Source organism: Tribolium castaneum, chromosome 11, assembly GCF_031307605.1.
Source record: "Tribolium castaneum strain GA2 chromosome 11, icTriCast1.1, whole genome shotgun sequence".
In the NCBI taxonomy this organism is placed as follows: Eukaryota; Metazoa; Arthropoda; class Insecta; order Coleoptera; family Tenebrionidae; genus Tribolium; species Tribolium castaneum.
The window spans coordinates 84,936-104,765 of NC_087404.1; the positions used below are offsets into that span (position 1 = coordinate 84,936).

The 19,830-nt window shown below is 32.5% G+C and overlaps 1 protein-coding gene across 2 annotated transcripts in view; it reads left to right on the forward strand.

Moving 5' to 3' along the window:
- Positions 1-19,830, forward strand: part of LOC107399162 (uncharacterized) — a 44,747-nt gene that overhangs the window by 13,768 nt on the left and 11,149 nt on the right. Inside the window, exon 3 of one of the 2 annotated variants that reach the window (XM_064359624.1) lies at positions 849-916. The exons of the other annotated variant lie outside the window; for it this stretch is intronic. Within the exon in view, the coding sequence (XP_064215694.1) occupies positions 849-916 (68 nt within the window). The remainder of the gene's footprint in view (positions 1-848; positions 917-19,830) is intronic. 2 annotated transcript variants of the gene reach the window in all.

Here is a 19,830-nt window from a genome sequence, read left to right on the forward strand (position 1 = left end):
CGGATGTATAAATTATTCTATTTAATTAAATTATTGTAAGCAAAAAAGTTGCATGACACGATTGCTGCCCGTTACTAACATAATCCTAAGAGGAAAGTAGACAGGAAAATCCCTAAGGAAATTGGAGAAAAACGCGGAAATGTTAAAATAGTACCGGTGTAGTACTGGGGGCGACATCTAACAAGGGGTAGTACGACCAAAATTACAGTTTCCTCACGGGGTTCTTCCCTATATTGTCTGTGTTATTTAAACAAACAAAATTTGTTGTTACATAAAATTCATTTCATTGTGTTCCAAAAACAACTTCAGACCTGACAACAACCAATTTTGGAGTTTAATTTCTCTTTCAGGATATTTGGGGAAATTCCATAGCGTTCTTGTATTCAGTTCAGATCGACGATTACCAAATTTAATGTTTAATTATAATGAAATTGTTAATCGGAAAACACCCCAGCTGTTAATTAATAATAATATTTAGAAAGTTAAACAAGGTTTGATCAAATGCCAAGACACCATAAGAGTCAAATTTGCAAAATTTCGCATATGTGGAAACTACTTAACAAGGGTAGTGGGGTAAGCGAGTTAGTGTAGCTTACGCAAGATTAGCCCTTGACTTTGGGAGGGATTGGATTTTTGACGGTCTTTCGAGGTAGTCGATTGTCGTGTTGTCCTTTAAATTTTTATAAATTTAAAACATCTTCGTTTGCCTTTTTAGTGCGTCTAAATTGTACTAAGCGCATTTAATCGTAATTTTAAATTAAACTAATTTAAATTCTTAAATTAAGTGATAGCGTTAGTGATTAGTGAGTAAGTTAAAAACGAGACAAGTTTATTGTTCGTTCGATTAGGTAGTGCTGCGAACTACAACACCTGGGAAGCAGCTAACATCCTGCGTTAGGAGGATTAAAATTTCTAGGTAAGCCCTCAAAAGGGTTAATTAGTTTTATTCAATTAATTTTATAATATTATTTTGAGTTTCTTCAAAGTCATTTCGTAATAGTGATCATTGTCATTCATCTCATAAAATTCTAGTGACCACAAATTATTTGTTCTCCAAAATTTAGGCGATAAACGCGTTATCAAAATTTCGTGATTCACACATAAATTATTCAAATTTATGAAAAATGGTATTTTACTTAAAACCACCTTGCAACAACTAATTCTAGTTCCCTTTTGAATATCACTCATTTAAGTTACAATATTAGAAGTTAGTCATCACGTTGTTACAACAAATTTGAGTGAAACGGCATCCAACAAATGTTAAACAACAACCAAAAACTAAAATCAAAACTCACGATGCTTTTCAAACTGTTGTATACAAATAGTTTAAATTTCATATGCCAAAACCTTACGAAGTAGAATGTTGTTGCTAGTTAAAGATAGGGTTAGAGTAGAACGATTTCTCTGTCGTGACGTGTTAGGCGATAAAGCAAGAGAATGTTTCTCTTTTGCGTCCAGTTCAGAAATTACAGGCTCGTGAGTTGGCCATCTTCATGGGAAGAGTCGTAGTCCTCGGGGACGCTCTTCCCCAACTTTAACAAGGTCTAAGACGCGGTGGCAGGTCGTAGTTTCCGCCCGTTGTACTTAGAATGGACGTTGTAATTCCCGTCCCAACGGCAAGTACTTCCACGTACTTGCAGGCTACTACGGACGATCGAGCAGACATAATCATCCGTGATTATCTGTAATAAACTGATATCGCGACATGGCAAAGTTCTGCACAAGTCTTTGTCAAAGCTCGTGGACGGAAAACTTTAGAGAGAAATTACTTCTACATTTATTCAGATTGATTTGTAAAAGCTTGTGTGTCCGGGTTTTGTTCGGAATTTGTCCTAGGTGTTGATCACCTGACTTTTACCGGAGACGATACTTCGGCACTAGGGCGTAAAAAAATTAAATGCGATGCACTTATCAAACATTCCGCGAGCATGTTATAATCCGACTCTGGTACAAGTAGTCTAGACACGCGCTGTCAGTTGCCTGGATCATATAAGTTCAAACAATATCGTCTGAAACATAGGTTAAATTTGCTGAATATTACTGAATTAAATTAATTCAGGTTAATATCAAAGAGTTATCAAGAAAAACTTTTCGTATCACTCAACGACTACAAAACTATTTTAAATTTAATACAAAACGAATTGTGGTTACGATTCTGATATATTTTGACGACTTTATAACACGTACACCCATAAACAATTGGCCAAATTTGATCAAACTTTCATAACCATTGATTATTGTAATCGATACAACGGAATATTCTTTCTTCTTGTAATAAATAACTTTGGAGGAAACTTGTGGTTTAAATCCCTTCTCTCATGCGTTTTGACACTACTTTGAATCCGGACTTGCGTTACGGATAAATCCTGAACCCTTTCTGTTAAGAATTAAGATCAAATTGCGATATCACTATAAGAGTGACTTCGTACATCAAACCAACACAACGTAGGTAAGCGAAATAATCATGTAGCGGATCAATTAACTAGACGAGCCAAATCATTTCGAAAAAAACAAAAGTAAAATTTAAGATTAATTAAATAAATAAATTAAATAAGTTGTAAATCATTTAAACATCGATCAACCATCATCAATCACGGTCTCACTGCAGTATATTTGCTTACCTGAAAATATTACCTGTCCAGAAAATACATAAAAAAAACAATCAACAATAAATATATAAATATATATACTTACTTAAAAAGAAACATAAGAACAGTCACACACTTATGGACGTATGTGCCAACATGTGCAATCGCATTATTCTTAGGCATGCGCATTAGAGACGTTGGCTGTAATTTTAGTGTAAATTAACACTATATAGAGCGATTTGCACCTAATAGTGTTGAAAACCCCTAAAAACTTTTGGCGCTAAATTTACAGAGTAATTTAGAGTTGATAAACACTGACAGATTTTTAGAGTAGTTTTCTAGTGTAATTTTACTTTTATTTAACTACTCTAATTGATGGACACTAGGATAGTGTATGTTTAGATTTATACATTTTTTACTGTGTAACGCATGTCTTTTTTGTAGTTGGGTTATTGCCGATACATTAGGGGAATTCTGGTCGCACACAGTGGATATCACGTTAAACCTACGAATTAATAATTCTTCTATAACATTTACAATGATTTTTTTCAAATTTCTTGCTTTTACTGTAGTTTTTACGAAATAGAATGCAACCGGCTGCTTTCACTTGTCGTACAAACCTTAAGCCATGAAAACTAATGCGCTTTTTGCCATTGCCTTTAATCTTCCTAACGAACCTAGATCTTCAAAACCTATTATTGAATCAGTTACTGAATCGTAAGTCAGATCACAGGTTAGAGCAATTTCGTCGAAACTAAGAGTACACACTCGGCTTATTTGTGTTTTTTTATGCATTCGGATAATTTATCTAACAGTCTTTTATTTATACCAGTATGAAAGGGAATGTTTTGCAAAACTTTTTGTAGTGTCGATTTAGAAGGTAATTTCCAAATTTTTGATAAAAAACGGTAACAGCGCGGACCTCTTTTATAAATGGACAGAGCTAAAGCTTTATTTTGAGGCGACCAAATTGGGATTTTTCTTGTACAATTTCTTAATTGAGCTTGAATAAAATGAACTCCGGCTTGATTTAAATTATTTTCAAGGTCTTGATACCATAAAGTTGTGGAAAAATAAGTAAAGATAAGATAGTTTTGATAGGAAACTGAGGATCTCGTCCAGCGGCGCTTTCGATATAAGTTGAAAAAAATAAGTTAAAATTTAATTTATTTGTGAACGAGTCAGCTAAGAGGTCAAAAGTTTTCTTACATCCAGCATTGGAACGAAGGCTATAGTACTCTCTAGTTTGCTCAGCAAATTGTAAATTTTTTATAATTATTATTATTATAATTATAAATAAAACAATGATTAGTTTCACAACTACTATTTATTGATCTCCAGAAATTAAATAAGTAATTAAATGTGTATTTTTTATGTAGCGTTTTGTGACATTTGTATCTTTGCTATTTTTATACATTATAGTATGTATGTTCTTTTACCCGGTACACATGTGCGCTTTATTCCATGTGCGCTTTTTTCTATGAGCTGTCTTTTCCTTGTGCGCTTTTTTCTTTGTGCATTTTTTTCTTTGAGCGCTTTTTTCCGGTGCCCTTATTTCTTGTGCGTATATTTCCTAGATTCTCCCTGTTGCGTATTTTGTTTGTGATTAGCAATATTTTGATTTGGAACCTCAAATCCATTTTGCCTTTGCCTACCGTAGTCATTATTAGTACTATGATATTGATTCGTTCCGCAGGTATTAGAATTGCGCAAATCGCGACTGTCATTTTCATCAGCGACTTTTCAAGCGATTCAAGCGAGCAACATTAACCAAAGAAACAAAACAATGCATTTTCAGAGCATTTAATAAAATTAGTGAATTAATGAAGGAATGCGAAAGCAAAATTAAAGTTTTAGAAACGGTGGCTGAAATTTTTTTTGTAAACTTTAGTAATATCAATAACAGGAACTTTTTTCAACCGGTTTATATAGGTTTCGAGATCACAAATTTAAAAAATCATGAAAGAAGGATTTGAAAATTTAAAGTCGACAAATGCCGGGCGTGGTAATAATAGGAAAAAATATGGAGATTTCGATTTTAAAAAAGATTTGCAAAGAAAAATTTGGGACTTTCAAAAAGCAAAAATAAATTTTACAGTTAGTGACTTAATGGAATATGCAAGAACAGACCTAGAATATACAGGTGGGAAAACTACTTTACTCAAAATTCTAAAATCAATGGGCTACAAATATAAATTTGTGAATAATCGCAAAACACTCTGTGAGCAAACCTATTTATTGCCACAGAAAATTAAATTTTTGAGAAAATACTTGCAATACCTTAACAGACCGGACGTGACATTCATTTACCTCGATGGAACATGGATTTATCAAAATGGAACATCTGTACGACAGCGGACAAATGACAAAGACAAATTGCCAGTAAAAAAACAACCCGGCAAACGTTTCACTATTTTACACGCGGGATCAAAATTTGGGTTTTTAGATGGATGTGATTTGCTTTTAGACTCCAATAATACCGACATCGACTACCACAAAACCATGAACGGTGACATTTTTAAGAATTGGACGACCAGGGACGGATAGGGGTATATGAACCGGCCCGGGAACTTTGCATAGACCGGCCCAGGTCCCCTTCACCATGGTGAAGGAAAGGAAGGGGGGGGGGGTGCTAACATTGTAATAAATAGTAGAATAGAGTTCAAACAGCAAAACTTAGGGCTTCAGGGTACCGAAGCGATTGTTGAGAATTGGTGTACTACAAGTTGCATACTTTTTTTAGACCTGTTTTCAGTGACAGCCAGAGAATAGGGAAGGTAAGAAATGCAAAGTCCCTAGTTATTGGTTGGAAACAAATTTTTAGCGCTCCAAGCAGAAAAGTGGCAAACTAAAGCAATGGCGGGTGATTTAAATGAAAAAACAGGCGCGTCTTTTAAAAAATTTCTATTGATGTTTAAATTTTATATTTACTTAGAGACAAACAGGGATGAAATTCGATTTTACAAATCAGATAAATCATTCATTTATCTAATTTGTAAAAACCAAATCTTATTCCTGTTTTATTCTGTTAAGGAAATTTCTACACACATTACAATAAAAAACATTTTATATAATAAATAATGCAGTATATTTTTAAAAATATAACAAAAATAAAAATCAGTTTGCCGCTAATAAATAAAATAATTTATTAATAAAATAAAACTAAAAATTTACCCCTGAAAATAAAAAGTATATATTCTGAAAAAACAACATAATAAATTCTTTAAAAATAAAACAACACTCTGAAAATACTATAAATATAAAACAAAATAAACACAACAACTATTCTATATCACAACAAAATTAACTAAGCCTCTTCATCTTGGTACGATGTCCGTCAGAGATGGTTTTCTGTCTTTGCCTGTCCCTGCAAAATTTAAAAATTAGAAAAGGTATGGCTTTTTCTAAAATTAAATCATAGCAAGGATGCTCTGTGCAATGACTTTCTGCAAAATCAAGATGTTGTTTAAATGAAATTTTAAATGTGTCTTCCAGATTTCTCTGAAAACCACTTGATGTTAAAAATTCATTTAAATAGTCATGCAAGTTTTGGACCAAAGACATTACGGCATCGCTAGCATATGTTAATCGTTGGACGTCGTCCCTTTCTCGGAAAGAAGTAAGAATGTGGCGATTGGTAATCTCCCCAGAGTACAACGTACTCCTACAATGCTCACAATCAGGAACATCAATACTTTTTAACACCCAACCTGCAACATAGGCTAGAGCTTGTGTGTCTTCTTCTGGAAGATCACTAAGTTCTGAGGGGTTAAAAGATATTGCTTGTTCATGCTGTGCCATTTGTACATCTTCTTCTTCCCGAGAAACAGAGGAATCATCTGCAAATTTCATCAAACTCAGCAAGTCATCCAACGGTTGACATGTGTCGTTTTCACAGTTCTTGTCGACATTTGATGGTGTAACCAACTTGTTGATTACGACCGTTTTCAAAGCGGCAGTGAACTGATGACACGTCGGATTGGTGTTCGCAGAACCATGCTGACGAATTGATGAAAAAAGATTTTCCAAAGGGTCCTGATTCAGTCCCCGTAAATTCAAATAACTAAATCCGTCCACATCTTTCAGATTGTTCCAAAGGAAACGGACTGACTTAATCGTCGTTTGCCAACCTTTGACGAATGAATACCGATTTGTTAGATCGGCTCCATTTTGTAAGTCAATCAGTTTCCATTGATCCAACTCTGTCAACAATTTCGACCAGAGCTCCAAATGAGGGGAATTTTGTGACAAAGCACATCGAAATGGCTTATTCCCAGACACTGCAAAATTTGACCCGTTCAAAGAGTCAAACATGTTGTCGACCTTCTGCACAAATTCAGCCGTATGAATGGCTTCAGACGGCAGAATATGTGCAAAAGAGACGAAGGTTTCGATAGCAGCAGCCACAGAGCTGCTAAGCTGTGCAGCGGCTACCTTCACCTTCATTTTCATGTAAGAGTCTTTGAAATTAAAATACTCCTTCTTTAATTTGGGCAACGATTTAAAAGTTTTTTGTTGGTCAAAATTGAAAACAGATTCAATGTGTTCGAATTTAGCATATTTGTGAGGAGCAAATTGAATTTTGCATTTCAATAATGCATTTCGCGTGTTTTTTAAAAGATGCGGCACGTCAAAAATTGTAACAATCGGCTGATTATTAATGAAGAAATAATATGAACCTTGCCTGGGATGTTGTTTGGCACAAAGCTGATTCAACGCGGAAACATTTGTAGTGCCCTGATCACAAACAGTAGCGACTACCGTTAAACCGATGTTCTGAAGTTGTGAAATTATTTCTTCAATAAGAAACTTTAGATTGTTCGCGCTAACTGTATTTGCCGTAAAGTAATAAGCAATTACTTGTTTCCACTGGAGTCTCAACCCTCGGATCATAAAAACAAGAGCATGGTTGGCTGCTTTGTTAGTGCGACCCAAGGAGCCCATGTCCTCGTAACCACTGATGTACTGTTTAGCTCGTTCATAATGAAATCCTTGACAAACCGACATCTCATCAAACAATAACGAACAGTAACGATCTGCACGTTTCATTTTTGAGACCTGATTTTTCAGGTGTTCCAAAATACCTGGATTAATACCAGTATCGAACTGAATCTTAGCTAAAATGGCTTTCAGTGTGCGGGAAGAGGGTAATTGAAAATGGACTTGCAAATACTTATACAATCTCGGACTTCTCTTGTACAAAGATAAGGCAAAAGCTTTATCCTCGTCTGTCCATCTGCGCGCGGTCGGTTGACAGGAAACATTTCGCAATTGTGAATTAATGAAAGCCTTAGTGACTTCATTCAAATTTTCGGTGATGAACTCGAATTTTCCGGCATCGTACAATTTTTGCAAAGTCTTCATCTTACCCTTTTCCTTTTCTAATGTTTTGCTCAATCTACACAACCTCGACTGAATGTTTCGATGAGCTTTGTACATCAGCTCTTTTCGCGGTGTCAAATCTTTGGAAGAACAGCCAATTTTAGTTAGAATACCGTCTCTACCTTGATTATCCAGAAACGCGAATTTGTTTACATTAAATGAGGTTTCATTATGATTCTCTAAACAGCTGCTGTTCGAAATGGTGGAATCTGAATTGTTTATTACTTCACTACTTTGCGAATGAGAGGAACTGCATAATTCATCATAAGCCAAATTTACAAAAGATGATGTTGAAGGTGATTCAACTGACAAAAGTAGTAAGTGGGCCCCTATAGGACACACCCTGATTTTCAAGGGTAATTGTGAAAAAAAAAGTAATAATATTAAGCAAATTACCCCGATTTTCAAGGTAGTTAAAAAAACATCAAATAATCATAAAAACACCCCGATTTTCCAGGTAGTTAAAAAAAATAAAAAACTACTAAGAGGGCCCCTATAGGACACACCCTGATTTTCAAGGGTAATTGTGAAAAAAGTAATAATATTAAGCAAATTACCCCGATTTTCAAGGTAGTTAAAAAAACATCAAATAATCATAAAAACACCCCGATTTTCCAGGTAGTTAAAAAAATAAAAAAATAACCCGATTTTCAAGGTAGTTAAAAAAAATAAAAAATATTATGAGCTTTCATGGGATTTCAGTGACGGATGGGCATCCGTCACTGAATTTAAGACGATATAAGGACATCACAAGTTTTTAATCAATTTCATCAGCATTCAACAGATTTTTAATGATATCCTTTGATTTTTTAGTTAATCGATTAGCTTTCCCCTTTTTTAATCCGTCGCCTCGTAAATGTTCATTCCACGATTTTTCTTTCATTTTGTTTAGAATAGGATTTATAATTTCTTCTTTATAAGTAGAAAAGGGCGGTGATTTTACGTATGTAGACGTTATATTTTTAAGCCCTGAAGTTACACCTTGAATGATATCTTCTTTATTATTTTTCCAAAAAGGTTTTAATATATTGCGATATAAAAAACCCAATGCTGGTATAGCAAATTTTTTTATAGATTGAAAAATATTTCCACCTCTAATATCTCTGTGATATTTAAGACCAAACCCATATTGTTTAGGAAATAATTGTTTTCTATGAACAACAAGTACCATTTATTCTACAGGAAAGAATAGCAATGACAATTACTGAATATCTAGAACAAAATTTAAACACTCTCCATTAAAATTTATCAATTGATTTAGCTGATTTGTAACAGAAATGCGAATATTAAATATATAATCCGTACGATTAATTGGTAAATATTTCGGATGCGTCGGTTCAATATTAATTAAAGATCTAGGTGAAATATTTGGGGTAAAAGCGTATATAACATCACTTTTGAGATTATTTTGATAACTAGATGAAACTAGGGAGCAGTGAATCAAGATTTGATCAATATCTTTGGTGATGTTACCAATTTTTGTTGCATAGTTTATTCCTTCTTTATATATTTTTTTATCAAATCCTAAAAGCTCATGTATCTTACCGTGGGAAAAGTCAATTTCATAGTCTTTGTCGCGTATAATTAGCATAAAACGATTAGTTGCATAATTTACATCAAAATTAAACGGGGGTGTTTCAAACGTTCCAAAATATTCTTGGATATAATTATTTAATTCATTTTCATCGTACAAACCGTTTGGTAACTTTAATATTTTCCACTCCGATTCATTTCTATCGACTCTGGACACGCCTTGCCTGTCTTTCTTGATTTCGTTATTTTTGAGTTCGGTCTGCGGAGCCTTTTTACCAGACTTGTATTCGCTTCGCTCATGAGGGCTTCGCCTAAATTTTATTTCGTTATTTTTATACTCTTCGGTAATGTTATCCCAACTATACCAGAGACTTGCTGTCTTTAAAGCAATTTCACCTTTTAATCCAGATAAATTAATAGGGTTTTCAGAATAACTTATTTCAAAATCATTTTCTTTAGATCTAATGTGTATTAGGCTCATTTATTCAGTTTAAAAAAGCCTGGCAAAAGTTCCCGAGGGAATCGAAAGATTCCGGAGGCGAAACCGAAGTGGACTAGTGCTCCGCATGTAGCGTAGAGAATATCCTTTTGTGATCTGATTTTTTTATGAGTTTCAGGTTTAACAATTTATCAAGTATTTCTACGCATTCATTATATACCTCGATTGAATCATTTCCCGCATTTTTTGACGCAATTAATAGATCAAGACGTTCTACCATTTCATTTGGATCTGAAAAAATCAGGCATGGCCTGCTGAAGACCGAAGGTCGAATCTGGCCGCTTCCTGTTTGCTTCTCATAGAAAGGAATTTTTCGAATATCTTCTAAAACACTTTTATATTTTTTCAACTGTGAATACACATATTGTAAATTATCAATTTTTTCTTGTTCTTGTGATTTCTTTGCGTTTGTAAGGTGCGCATTTAATGATTTCAATTTAGTTGATATTTCGGGTATCGTCGTATCAATTTTTGCATTTCGACTTCTAATGTCTAACGATAATAAATGTGAAGGTTTTTCAAATTTAAATTGTTTTTCAATAATATCAAAATTTAAATCTTTATTAGGATCTAAACTTATGGAGGAAGGTGATTTTGGTAATGGTAATAAATTCGCTGCGCTCATGAGGACTTTGTCCGAATTATCCGATTCGTTTACATCATCGCCTCCGGAATCTTTCGATTCCCTCGGGAACCTTTGGTGACCTTTGGCCTGGGGAACCTTTTCCTCAATTGCTAAAACATTTTTTGGATTCGCTTCGCTCATAAGAATTTGTTGTGTAAATTCAGTAATATTATCAAGTTTGTCAGTTATAGGTTTTTGTAGTTTTTTAATTTCTTCCTTCGTTAAATGTTCTTTAAATTGTTTTAAATGAATCCTATTTTTAATTATTTCACGATTTTTTAAAATAGCGTCAATTATTTCACTTTTACTATTAGCGTTAGTCATTTATATAAAGTGAAAAGAAGATTCATCATGAAGGCATAGCCGAATATTCCGGGATAGGGATTCGAACCTTTTTTATATTTTTTTTATGGGGTTTGCCCTTTTTATCAATCCATACCAACTTTATTTTTGGAGTTAATCTTGCGCCAGGGACTCCTTGTTGGTTGTTTACAGAATTAATAAAAATAAGTGCAAAACATTCCCCGTTTTCATTCCGACTACAATCCGATCTATTCTTACAGCATCTCCTCTTTCACGACAGCTTATACCGTTTATAGGTATGTGTCTATCGAGGAGAATCATCGGCACGACCATCAGTCCTGAATCAACAGGACAGGTCATTGTTGTTCGATATTACTGTAAGTCATGAATAGATGGAAGAGTCCCAAAACCGAGAAATATTTTGAGAATATTTGGCAGCACTCAGTTGCTCGTCAATCTTCGTGGGTCCTCAATCTCTATGGCCACTCGAGATCTCACCAGTTCAGATTTAAGAACAACTGCATTCTCAATAAAAAAAGCGGCGATGGGAATCGAACTCAAAACCTTTTATTATCTGTCTAACTCTTTACTATCTGAGCTATTTATGTCGTGTCCATTATAATGTCTAATCAGCTACAATAATACATCAAACTGCGCAATATTACGAAATTTAAAAAAAAGTTGGATCCGCGGGGGTTCGAACCCGGGACCCCTTGGAGTGAAAGCAAACATCTTACCAACACGCCCATAATGGCTCTTCTGCAGTTGTTTTCGAATTAAAGATCTTATACTGTTTTAGATTAGTCTAACGCGAAACAAAGGGTGCGGAGCACAAGTCAAAGACGGTTCACAAGGGAATCAAAAGATTCCGGAGTCAAGGAATTTGCCCGCTATCGCGGTTTAGCGATAAGCGTGCGTATTTGTGTTAAATAAATGAATACGTCTTTGCCTATTCATTTTATTAAAACCGATGAAAAAGAACATTACAACATTAATAAATTAGCTCCAAAATGGCCTTTTATATTAATAATTATAGGACGAAGCGGTTCTGGTAAAACAAATACTGTTGTCAATCTATTAAAATATTTATTTTTTGATACTTTTTATTTGTATGCAAAGGATTTAGAAGAACCTTATTATCAGTTATTACAAAATGTGTTTGATGATGAAAAAATTATTCGACCTGAAGAACCGATAATTGAATCACACTTTTCATCAGATATAGAAGACATAGTCCATGTACGAGGATAAATTGAAAAGTCTCCGGCCTAGCTAGGGCGTTTTTCTTGGATTTTTTGTTTTAGCTGGTCCAGCAGGGAAGCATAATATGGGCCGTTGATTGTTTTTCCTTTTTCCAAATAATCTATGAAAAGAATACCCTTAGCATCCCAATACTGACTTTTCCGGCCGACCGAAGTGTTTTCGCTTTCTTCGGAACGGGTTCCCCCTTTGCAGTCCATTGTTTAGACTGCTGTTTGGTTTCGGGTGAATAATGGTGAATCCACGTCTCATCTACAGTTATAAATCTTCGTAAAAAATCCACCGGATTGTGTTGTAAGCGGGCCAAACACTCCTCAGAAATCATTTTTCTAATCAATTTTTGCTCTGGTGTGAGCAGTCGCGGCACCCATCGCGCAGATAACTTTCTCATATCCAACACTTCAGTTAGGATGTAATGTACCCGCTCCGTTGAAATGCCCACAGCTTCTGCTATCTCTACCAATTTTGACCGGCGATCATTCAAGACAATTTTATGGACTTTTTCTACAATTTCTTTGCACGTAGCGGTTTTTGGTCGTCCTGAACGTGGTGCATCTTCCGTGCTTTTACGACCACGTTTAAAGTCCGCGACCCAAGTTTTAATTGTCGTGTAAGAAGGAGAAGAGTCGCGCAATGTATTGTCCAGTTCAGATTTTATATCCTTTGAGGATAGCCCTTTAATAAAAAAATATTTGATCACTGCACGAATCTCAGTTTGCTCCATTGCGTACAAACACCAAACTACATCGAATTCAAACAACTGTCAAATAATTATTATTTGACCGATGTTTTTGATATTCCAAGGCACGACTAATAAAATATGAAAGAATATAATGCCATAATAAAATCTGCCAAATTTGCATCCTATCTAGGCTAGGCCGGAGACTTTTCAATTTATCCTCGTAGACGAACTGGATAGAGATAAACAAAACTTGATTGTTGTTGATGATTTTGTAACTGAAAAAGATCAAAAAAAATTGATAGATTTAGCTATACGCGGAAGAAAAATGAATGCTTCGATGATCTATATAACGCAGGATTGGTATAGAGTACCAAAATCAATTCGTTTACAATGTAATTATCTTTCAATATTTCCATCATGTGATGGTAATGATATAAGCTTGATATTTAGAGAAAAAGGATTGGATAAGAAAGTCAAGGAATACTATGAAAATAACATTAATAATTTTGATTGCTTAACTATTGATTTCAAAAATCCTGAAATAAAATATAGAAAGAATTTTACACCAATAAATGACTGGCAGGTCGTCAAAGACGATGACATCTGAATACGTTCTTAGAAAAAATAGACAAAAAGGTGGAAAATCAACAAGAGGACCACCTGGTATAGGGTTTAATTTAACAGAAAATGGCGATTATGATATCACAGGACACAAATTAGTTAATGTAAAACAACCAGAAAATCCTGGCGATGCTGTTAATTTACAATATTTAGCGTCAGCAAACGATAATATGATCAAAAAAGATGATTCAGAAACCGTTTTAAAAATGGTTAAACCTGAACTCAGTAACATGATCAAAAAAGATGATTCAGAAAGCGTTTTAAAAATTGTTAAGCCGGAACTCAGTAATATGATCAGAAAAGATGATTCAGAGAGTATTTTAAAAATCGTTAAACCTGAACTCAGTAATATGATCAAAAAAGATGATTCAGAAAGCGTTTTAAAAATTGTTAAGCCGGAAGTCAGTAATATGATTAGAAAAGATGATTCTCAAAGTATTTTAAAAATCGTTAAACCTGAACTCAGTAATATGATCAAAAAAGATGATTCAGAAAGCGTTTTAAAAATTGTTAAGCCGGAACTCAGTAATATGATTAGAAAAGATGATTCAGAAAGTATTTTAAAAATTGTTAAACCTGAACTGAATAATATGATCAAAAAAGAAAAACGATATATTGATATTGGTAATAGAAGATTAGTTAAAACTGCTGATGCAATTGATAAGTATGATGTTGTCAATAAAGGGCAACTAGATATTTACGGAGAAAGGTTAATCAATTTGGAAACTGAATTCATGAAAAAAATTCATTATTCTTTTTTACAATTTGTAGGAAAAATTCGTTTTGTTAAAGAAGTTCATGGACAAAAGGCTGTTACTTTGCTTGACTTTTCTTTTGATGGTGAACTATTTCTTAGAATACCAATGAATGTGGAAGTTATAAAATTCTACTCAACGGCTAATTTGAAAGATTTGGATATTAGTAGTAATAAAGGAACAATAGATCTTTCAAAACCCTTTACTGTTAAAGAATTTGATCTTCTATCTTTTAGAATAAAAAAAGAAAAGGTAAACACAGATGAAAATCTAGGTGGTTATAACGATAATAAACCTTATCTATTAAGAATTCCAATTTTTTTTTATATGCTAGTTAAGTTTTCGGTATAAAATTATGAAGATTTTTTTAATATATAAATGAGTGACTTAAAAAACAAACTAAACAGTTGTGGATATTCTTTAGAATATAAAAAACTTGTTGACTTGGAAATTAATACACCCTATTCAGTGACAAATTTCGAAAATGTTAATACACAATATGGAAGTAAATTAGGTGTTATTTTGAATAATAAGATTAAAGTAATTTTACCAGATAGATTTAAAAATATGTCCGTCAATTTTTATTATCCAGATTCGTTAAATATGATTTATAAAGGTAAGAAGGAAATTACAAATAATAGATCAATTCATGAGATTGTGTTTGTTGATTCCGACGCAGGCGATGCGAAACACTAGTCCGCTTTCTTTAAATCTAAATTATCAATTGTTAATAGTATTCATTGTTTTTTAAAACCCCGTTCTGACAAAATTATGGTAACTAAATGGATTATTGCAAAAAATGTAAAAAACAAACTAAAAGTATTGGTGAACCAAAGTTTGTAAAAAGGAGAAGAATATCTACTTGCAGAATTTGTCAATCAGAGAAAAATAATTTTTCTAAATCACCAGAAGATATTTTAATTTTTGAACTATTTAAATCCGCTAGGAAAAAATATCCAACACGTCGCTTTCAACACAAAGGTATTGACGATACTTGGCAAATAGATATTTATGTTTTTTATAGACCAAAAGGAAAAGCAGAAGATCCAAGCTATTCTTTAAGAACAAAGACAGAGTCGAAGACGAAGCCGAATGATTTTAATAAATTTAAAAAGATCAATAACGGTTTTATCTATATTCTAGTTGCTGAAGACACCTTTTCTAAATATGTATGGGCAGAACCTTTAAAAACTAAATCAGGATTAGAAGTAGCTAATGCGTTTTTAAAAATCATACAACAAGCGATTAAAGATAAACACAATCCACCGAAAAATTTACATGCTGATAGAGGAAAAGAGTTTTACAATAAAGATATGAGGATCGTTTTAAATAAATACAATATCAATCTTTATAGTACTGGAACAAAAAATAAAGCTTTCTTTGTTGAGAGGTTCAACCGTACTTTAGGAAATAAATTTAAGCCAATATTGTATGACAGTTCGCCGAAGGCTCACGAGTTGGCTCCGCCAAGGAGTTTTAATTGGCTTTCGTTCCTTCCAAAAATTATAAAATCTTATAACAATTGTTATCATTCTACGATTAAAATGAAACCAAAAGATGTTAATAAAGAAAATGAAAGGCAGTTATTAGAAACCGTATATATGATTACATTAACAAATAAAAAACCAAAATTTGAAGTTGGTGATAGAATTAGATTGTCTAATATGGTTGATATTTTTCGTAACAAATTAAAAACAAACTGGACTGAAGAAATATTCACAGTTGTAGAAAAACGCGTATATAATGTTTGGATTTATTTTGTTTCTGATCTTAACGGTGAAAAAATTAAAGAGGGGATATACGAAGAAGAAATGCAATTAACATTATTATAAGAATTATTGAAATAATACAAATAAAAATAAATATAATTTTTTTCTTTTCTTTTTTTAATTCCACAATCTTTAAGTTTGTCTTGATTAATAAATTCGCTGTGTTCATCGTCGTCTTCGACACTGGACTGGCCTTGCCAGTCATTTATTAACTAGAGAAAGAGTATTTGCTAATCGTCTTTTTGCTCGTTCTTTATTGTTATATCTAATAAGCCATTTATTATGAAATAATATCTTTCTAATAAATGGAGAATAAATACTGGCAATGCCAGCCCAAAGGTCACCAAAGGTTCCCGAGGGAATCAAAAGATTCCGGAGGCAAGGCCGAAGATTGTCAGATTGATCATGAACAAACATCTGAGAATAATGAGTCGTTATTAAGAAAATGTTCCATTTGTAAAACCATAAAATCTCATTCAAATTTTGTTAAAAGTAAAAATCAGAAATGTGGAATCGGATACATTTGTTATGACTGTAAAAAAAGACAAAATGATAAATTTACTTGTAATATATGTTTTATGGATGTCCCGATACGATATAAAAAAAGACATTTCAAAAAAATATGGCATGAAAAATTAGAAAAATATATTAACGAATTAAAAGAACAATCACATCCATAAATGTTTTTGAATAATTTTTTCCCTAATAAATGGAGCTCTCGAAAGATCAGCTTCGTAAAATGACACTTGAGGAAATTATAAAACTTACTAAAGGTGATTTAAAAAAAGTGGGTGACATAATTGAACAAATTAGTGAAGGCAATTCGTCATCGAGTTCGACGAAGTCTCACGATGAATCAAAGATTCAGAGTTCAGATAAGAGTTCACCTTTGACACATGAGTCGTCCTCGATGGATAAATATTTTTTAACACCACAATCAAATAATGAGATTGTGCTAAATAAACTAAGTTTAAAAAAAATAAAAACCATCGCAAAAAAGATGGGGTTAAAAAACTATTCGCAATATAACTCAAAGACTAAATTAGATCTTATAAAATTAATTCTAAAAGAAGAGCTCAATGCTGGCGATTGGTTTAATAAATTAAATAGACTCAATATTAAAAAATTAAAATCAATTGCTGAAAAATTAGACCTAAAGATAAAGCAAAATAGTAAAAAAACAGATCTAGTGAATCAAATTTCAGATAATGCTCTCATGAGCGAAGCGAATTTAAATACTGTTCTCAACGAAATCGGATCACCAAAATTAGAGGAAATTTTAGAGGAAACCATGTCAAAAAACGAATCGACTCAGAATACTTCTTTGACTATAAAAGAATTAAGAAAAATTGCTAAAGAAAAGAATATCAAAGGTTACTCTAAAATGAAGAAGGCAGAATTATTACAAAAAATTAACGACCAACCGTTCGCTTTTGAAGATAGTTATTTTACAGAGTTTTCAAAAAAATCTAAAATTAAAATAATAGAAACAAATGCTGAATACACCAAAAGATGGAGGAAACATAAAGTTTACTATAAAGTTATATTATTGAAAGCCGAAGATGAAGAATCATCCGAGCCTGATCTTTCTGGCTTAATTATGAAAAAAATTACTGTCATTAGAGAGGGATTAAATGAAATGATTAAAATAGTAAAAGAGAAAACAAATTTCAAAGAAGGAGATTTATTAAATATAGTAGTTAATCACAATGATCTTAGGTCCCCTATTTCCACAGGGTTATCAAGAACTTCTGATATTGATAATTTATTAAACAAAATTCAGAGTATCTTAACTTCAAATCAAGATTTAGATATATACGGTTGTACATTTCATGCCGAAGTTGTTAATATGCCTAGAGGTGCTACTAATGCGAAAAGATTGATAAATATAGCAGAAGACTCGCGAACAAAGAGAAGTATAATACAAATAAAAAACAAAGATAATTTATGTTGTCCAAGAGCTGTTATTGTTGGACTAACTTATCAAACAAATATAATACTCGGTAAAGAATTTAACGACAATGATATAACATATATTAGAAAAGGAAGAAATTTACAAACTACTTTAGCTCAAGAACTATGTAATCAACTTGGAGAATATAATAGAAATTATTTTACATTAGATGATATTGCGAATATAGAAAGATTATTAAATATTCAAATAAAAATCGTAGCAGCCGAATGTTTTAATCAAGTAATTTATTCTGGAGAAGAGAAAGATGTAAAAGTATATTTATATAAAAATGGAAATCATTTCGATACAATCAATAGTATGACAGGTTTCTACGGTCAGTCTTATTATTGTAAAAAATGTGATAAACCATATCAAATCAAAGACGACCATAAATGCAAAAAAGTAAAGAAAACGTGCCTAATATGTTTTACCAAACACGAAGAAGACTCTAAACAAAGAATATATTGTGAAAACTGCAATAGATACTGTTTTAATCAAGAATGTTTAGAAAATCATTCAGAAGTTTGTGAAAGATTTTACAAATGCTTAAATTGTAATAAAATACTCAAAAGAGGTGATAAAATGGTTGACGAAGGTAAAAAAATGATTGAACAAGGAAATAAAATGATTGAAGAAGGAGATAATAACAAGGGTAGAGAAATGATTGAAAAAGGTAACAAACTCATAGAAGAGGGAGGTAAAGAACATAAATGTGGATGGGAAAAATGTCGAAATTGTTATAAAGAAGTTGAAATATTAAAACATAAATGTTATATGCAATGGATACGACAAAAAGGCGGAATATGTGAGACAATAATGAAAGACGGTGATAATAAATATAAAGTAAAAGGTTGCCAAAATTGTGATAGAAAAGGTTGTACTGTAACATGCGAAGCGTCCACGAAATGGGCTTTTCCTGATATAAAAGAAACATTATTACTTAAAGACTTGGAAAAGGGTTCTGGATATTCCATAACAGATTTGCAACTTTTTACTAAAGACGGTAAAGAAAAAGCTGTAGTTACATTGAATAATAAATTTAAGTTGATTTTACCAGATAGATTAGCTAAAAGGGGTGACGAACTAATAGGCTATATGTTAGAATATGATTTAGTTATGACTTATAATGGTTTGATAGATGTGAAAAATAAAGCAGGATTTACATATAAAACTCATGATATTAGATTTAAAAAAATGGACAAACGTCCTGATAAAACAAACAAATATCCTGATGAAACAAACAAACATCCTGATGAACATCCTGATGAACATCCTGATAAAACAACCGAAAGAATAAAATATCACATTTATCAATGCTGTAATTGCAAAAATCTTAATAAAAAACCACTGAATGATACGAAACCGTTTAAATGTGTTATTTGTCGTTCTAAAAATCATACAACTAAATGTTCTTATACAGAAAAATATTTATTCTTTGATTATGAAGCGATGCAAGAAACAGGCAAACACATCGCTAATTTAGTTATATCTCACGATTTTAGCGGAAATGTTAATTCTTTTAAGACTAACGAAGATTTCTGTAAATGGTTAATTTCTAGAGGTGATAAAGGATGTACAGCTATTGCTCATTATTCTAAAGGTTATGATTCTTACTTTATTCTGAAATATTGCGTTGAAAATGGTATCAAACCTTTCTGTATATATAACGGATCAAAAATAATGCTAATGGAAATAAAACCAATTAATTTAAGAATTATTGATAGTAGTAATTTTGTTCAAGGACCTTTAAAAAATTTCCCTAAAACATTCGGTCTAAAAGAACTTAAAAAAGGATATTTTCCACATTTCTTCAATACTACAGAAAATCAGAACTATATTGGAAAAATACCTGATACAAA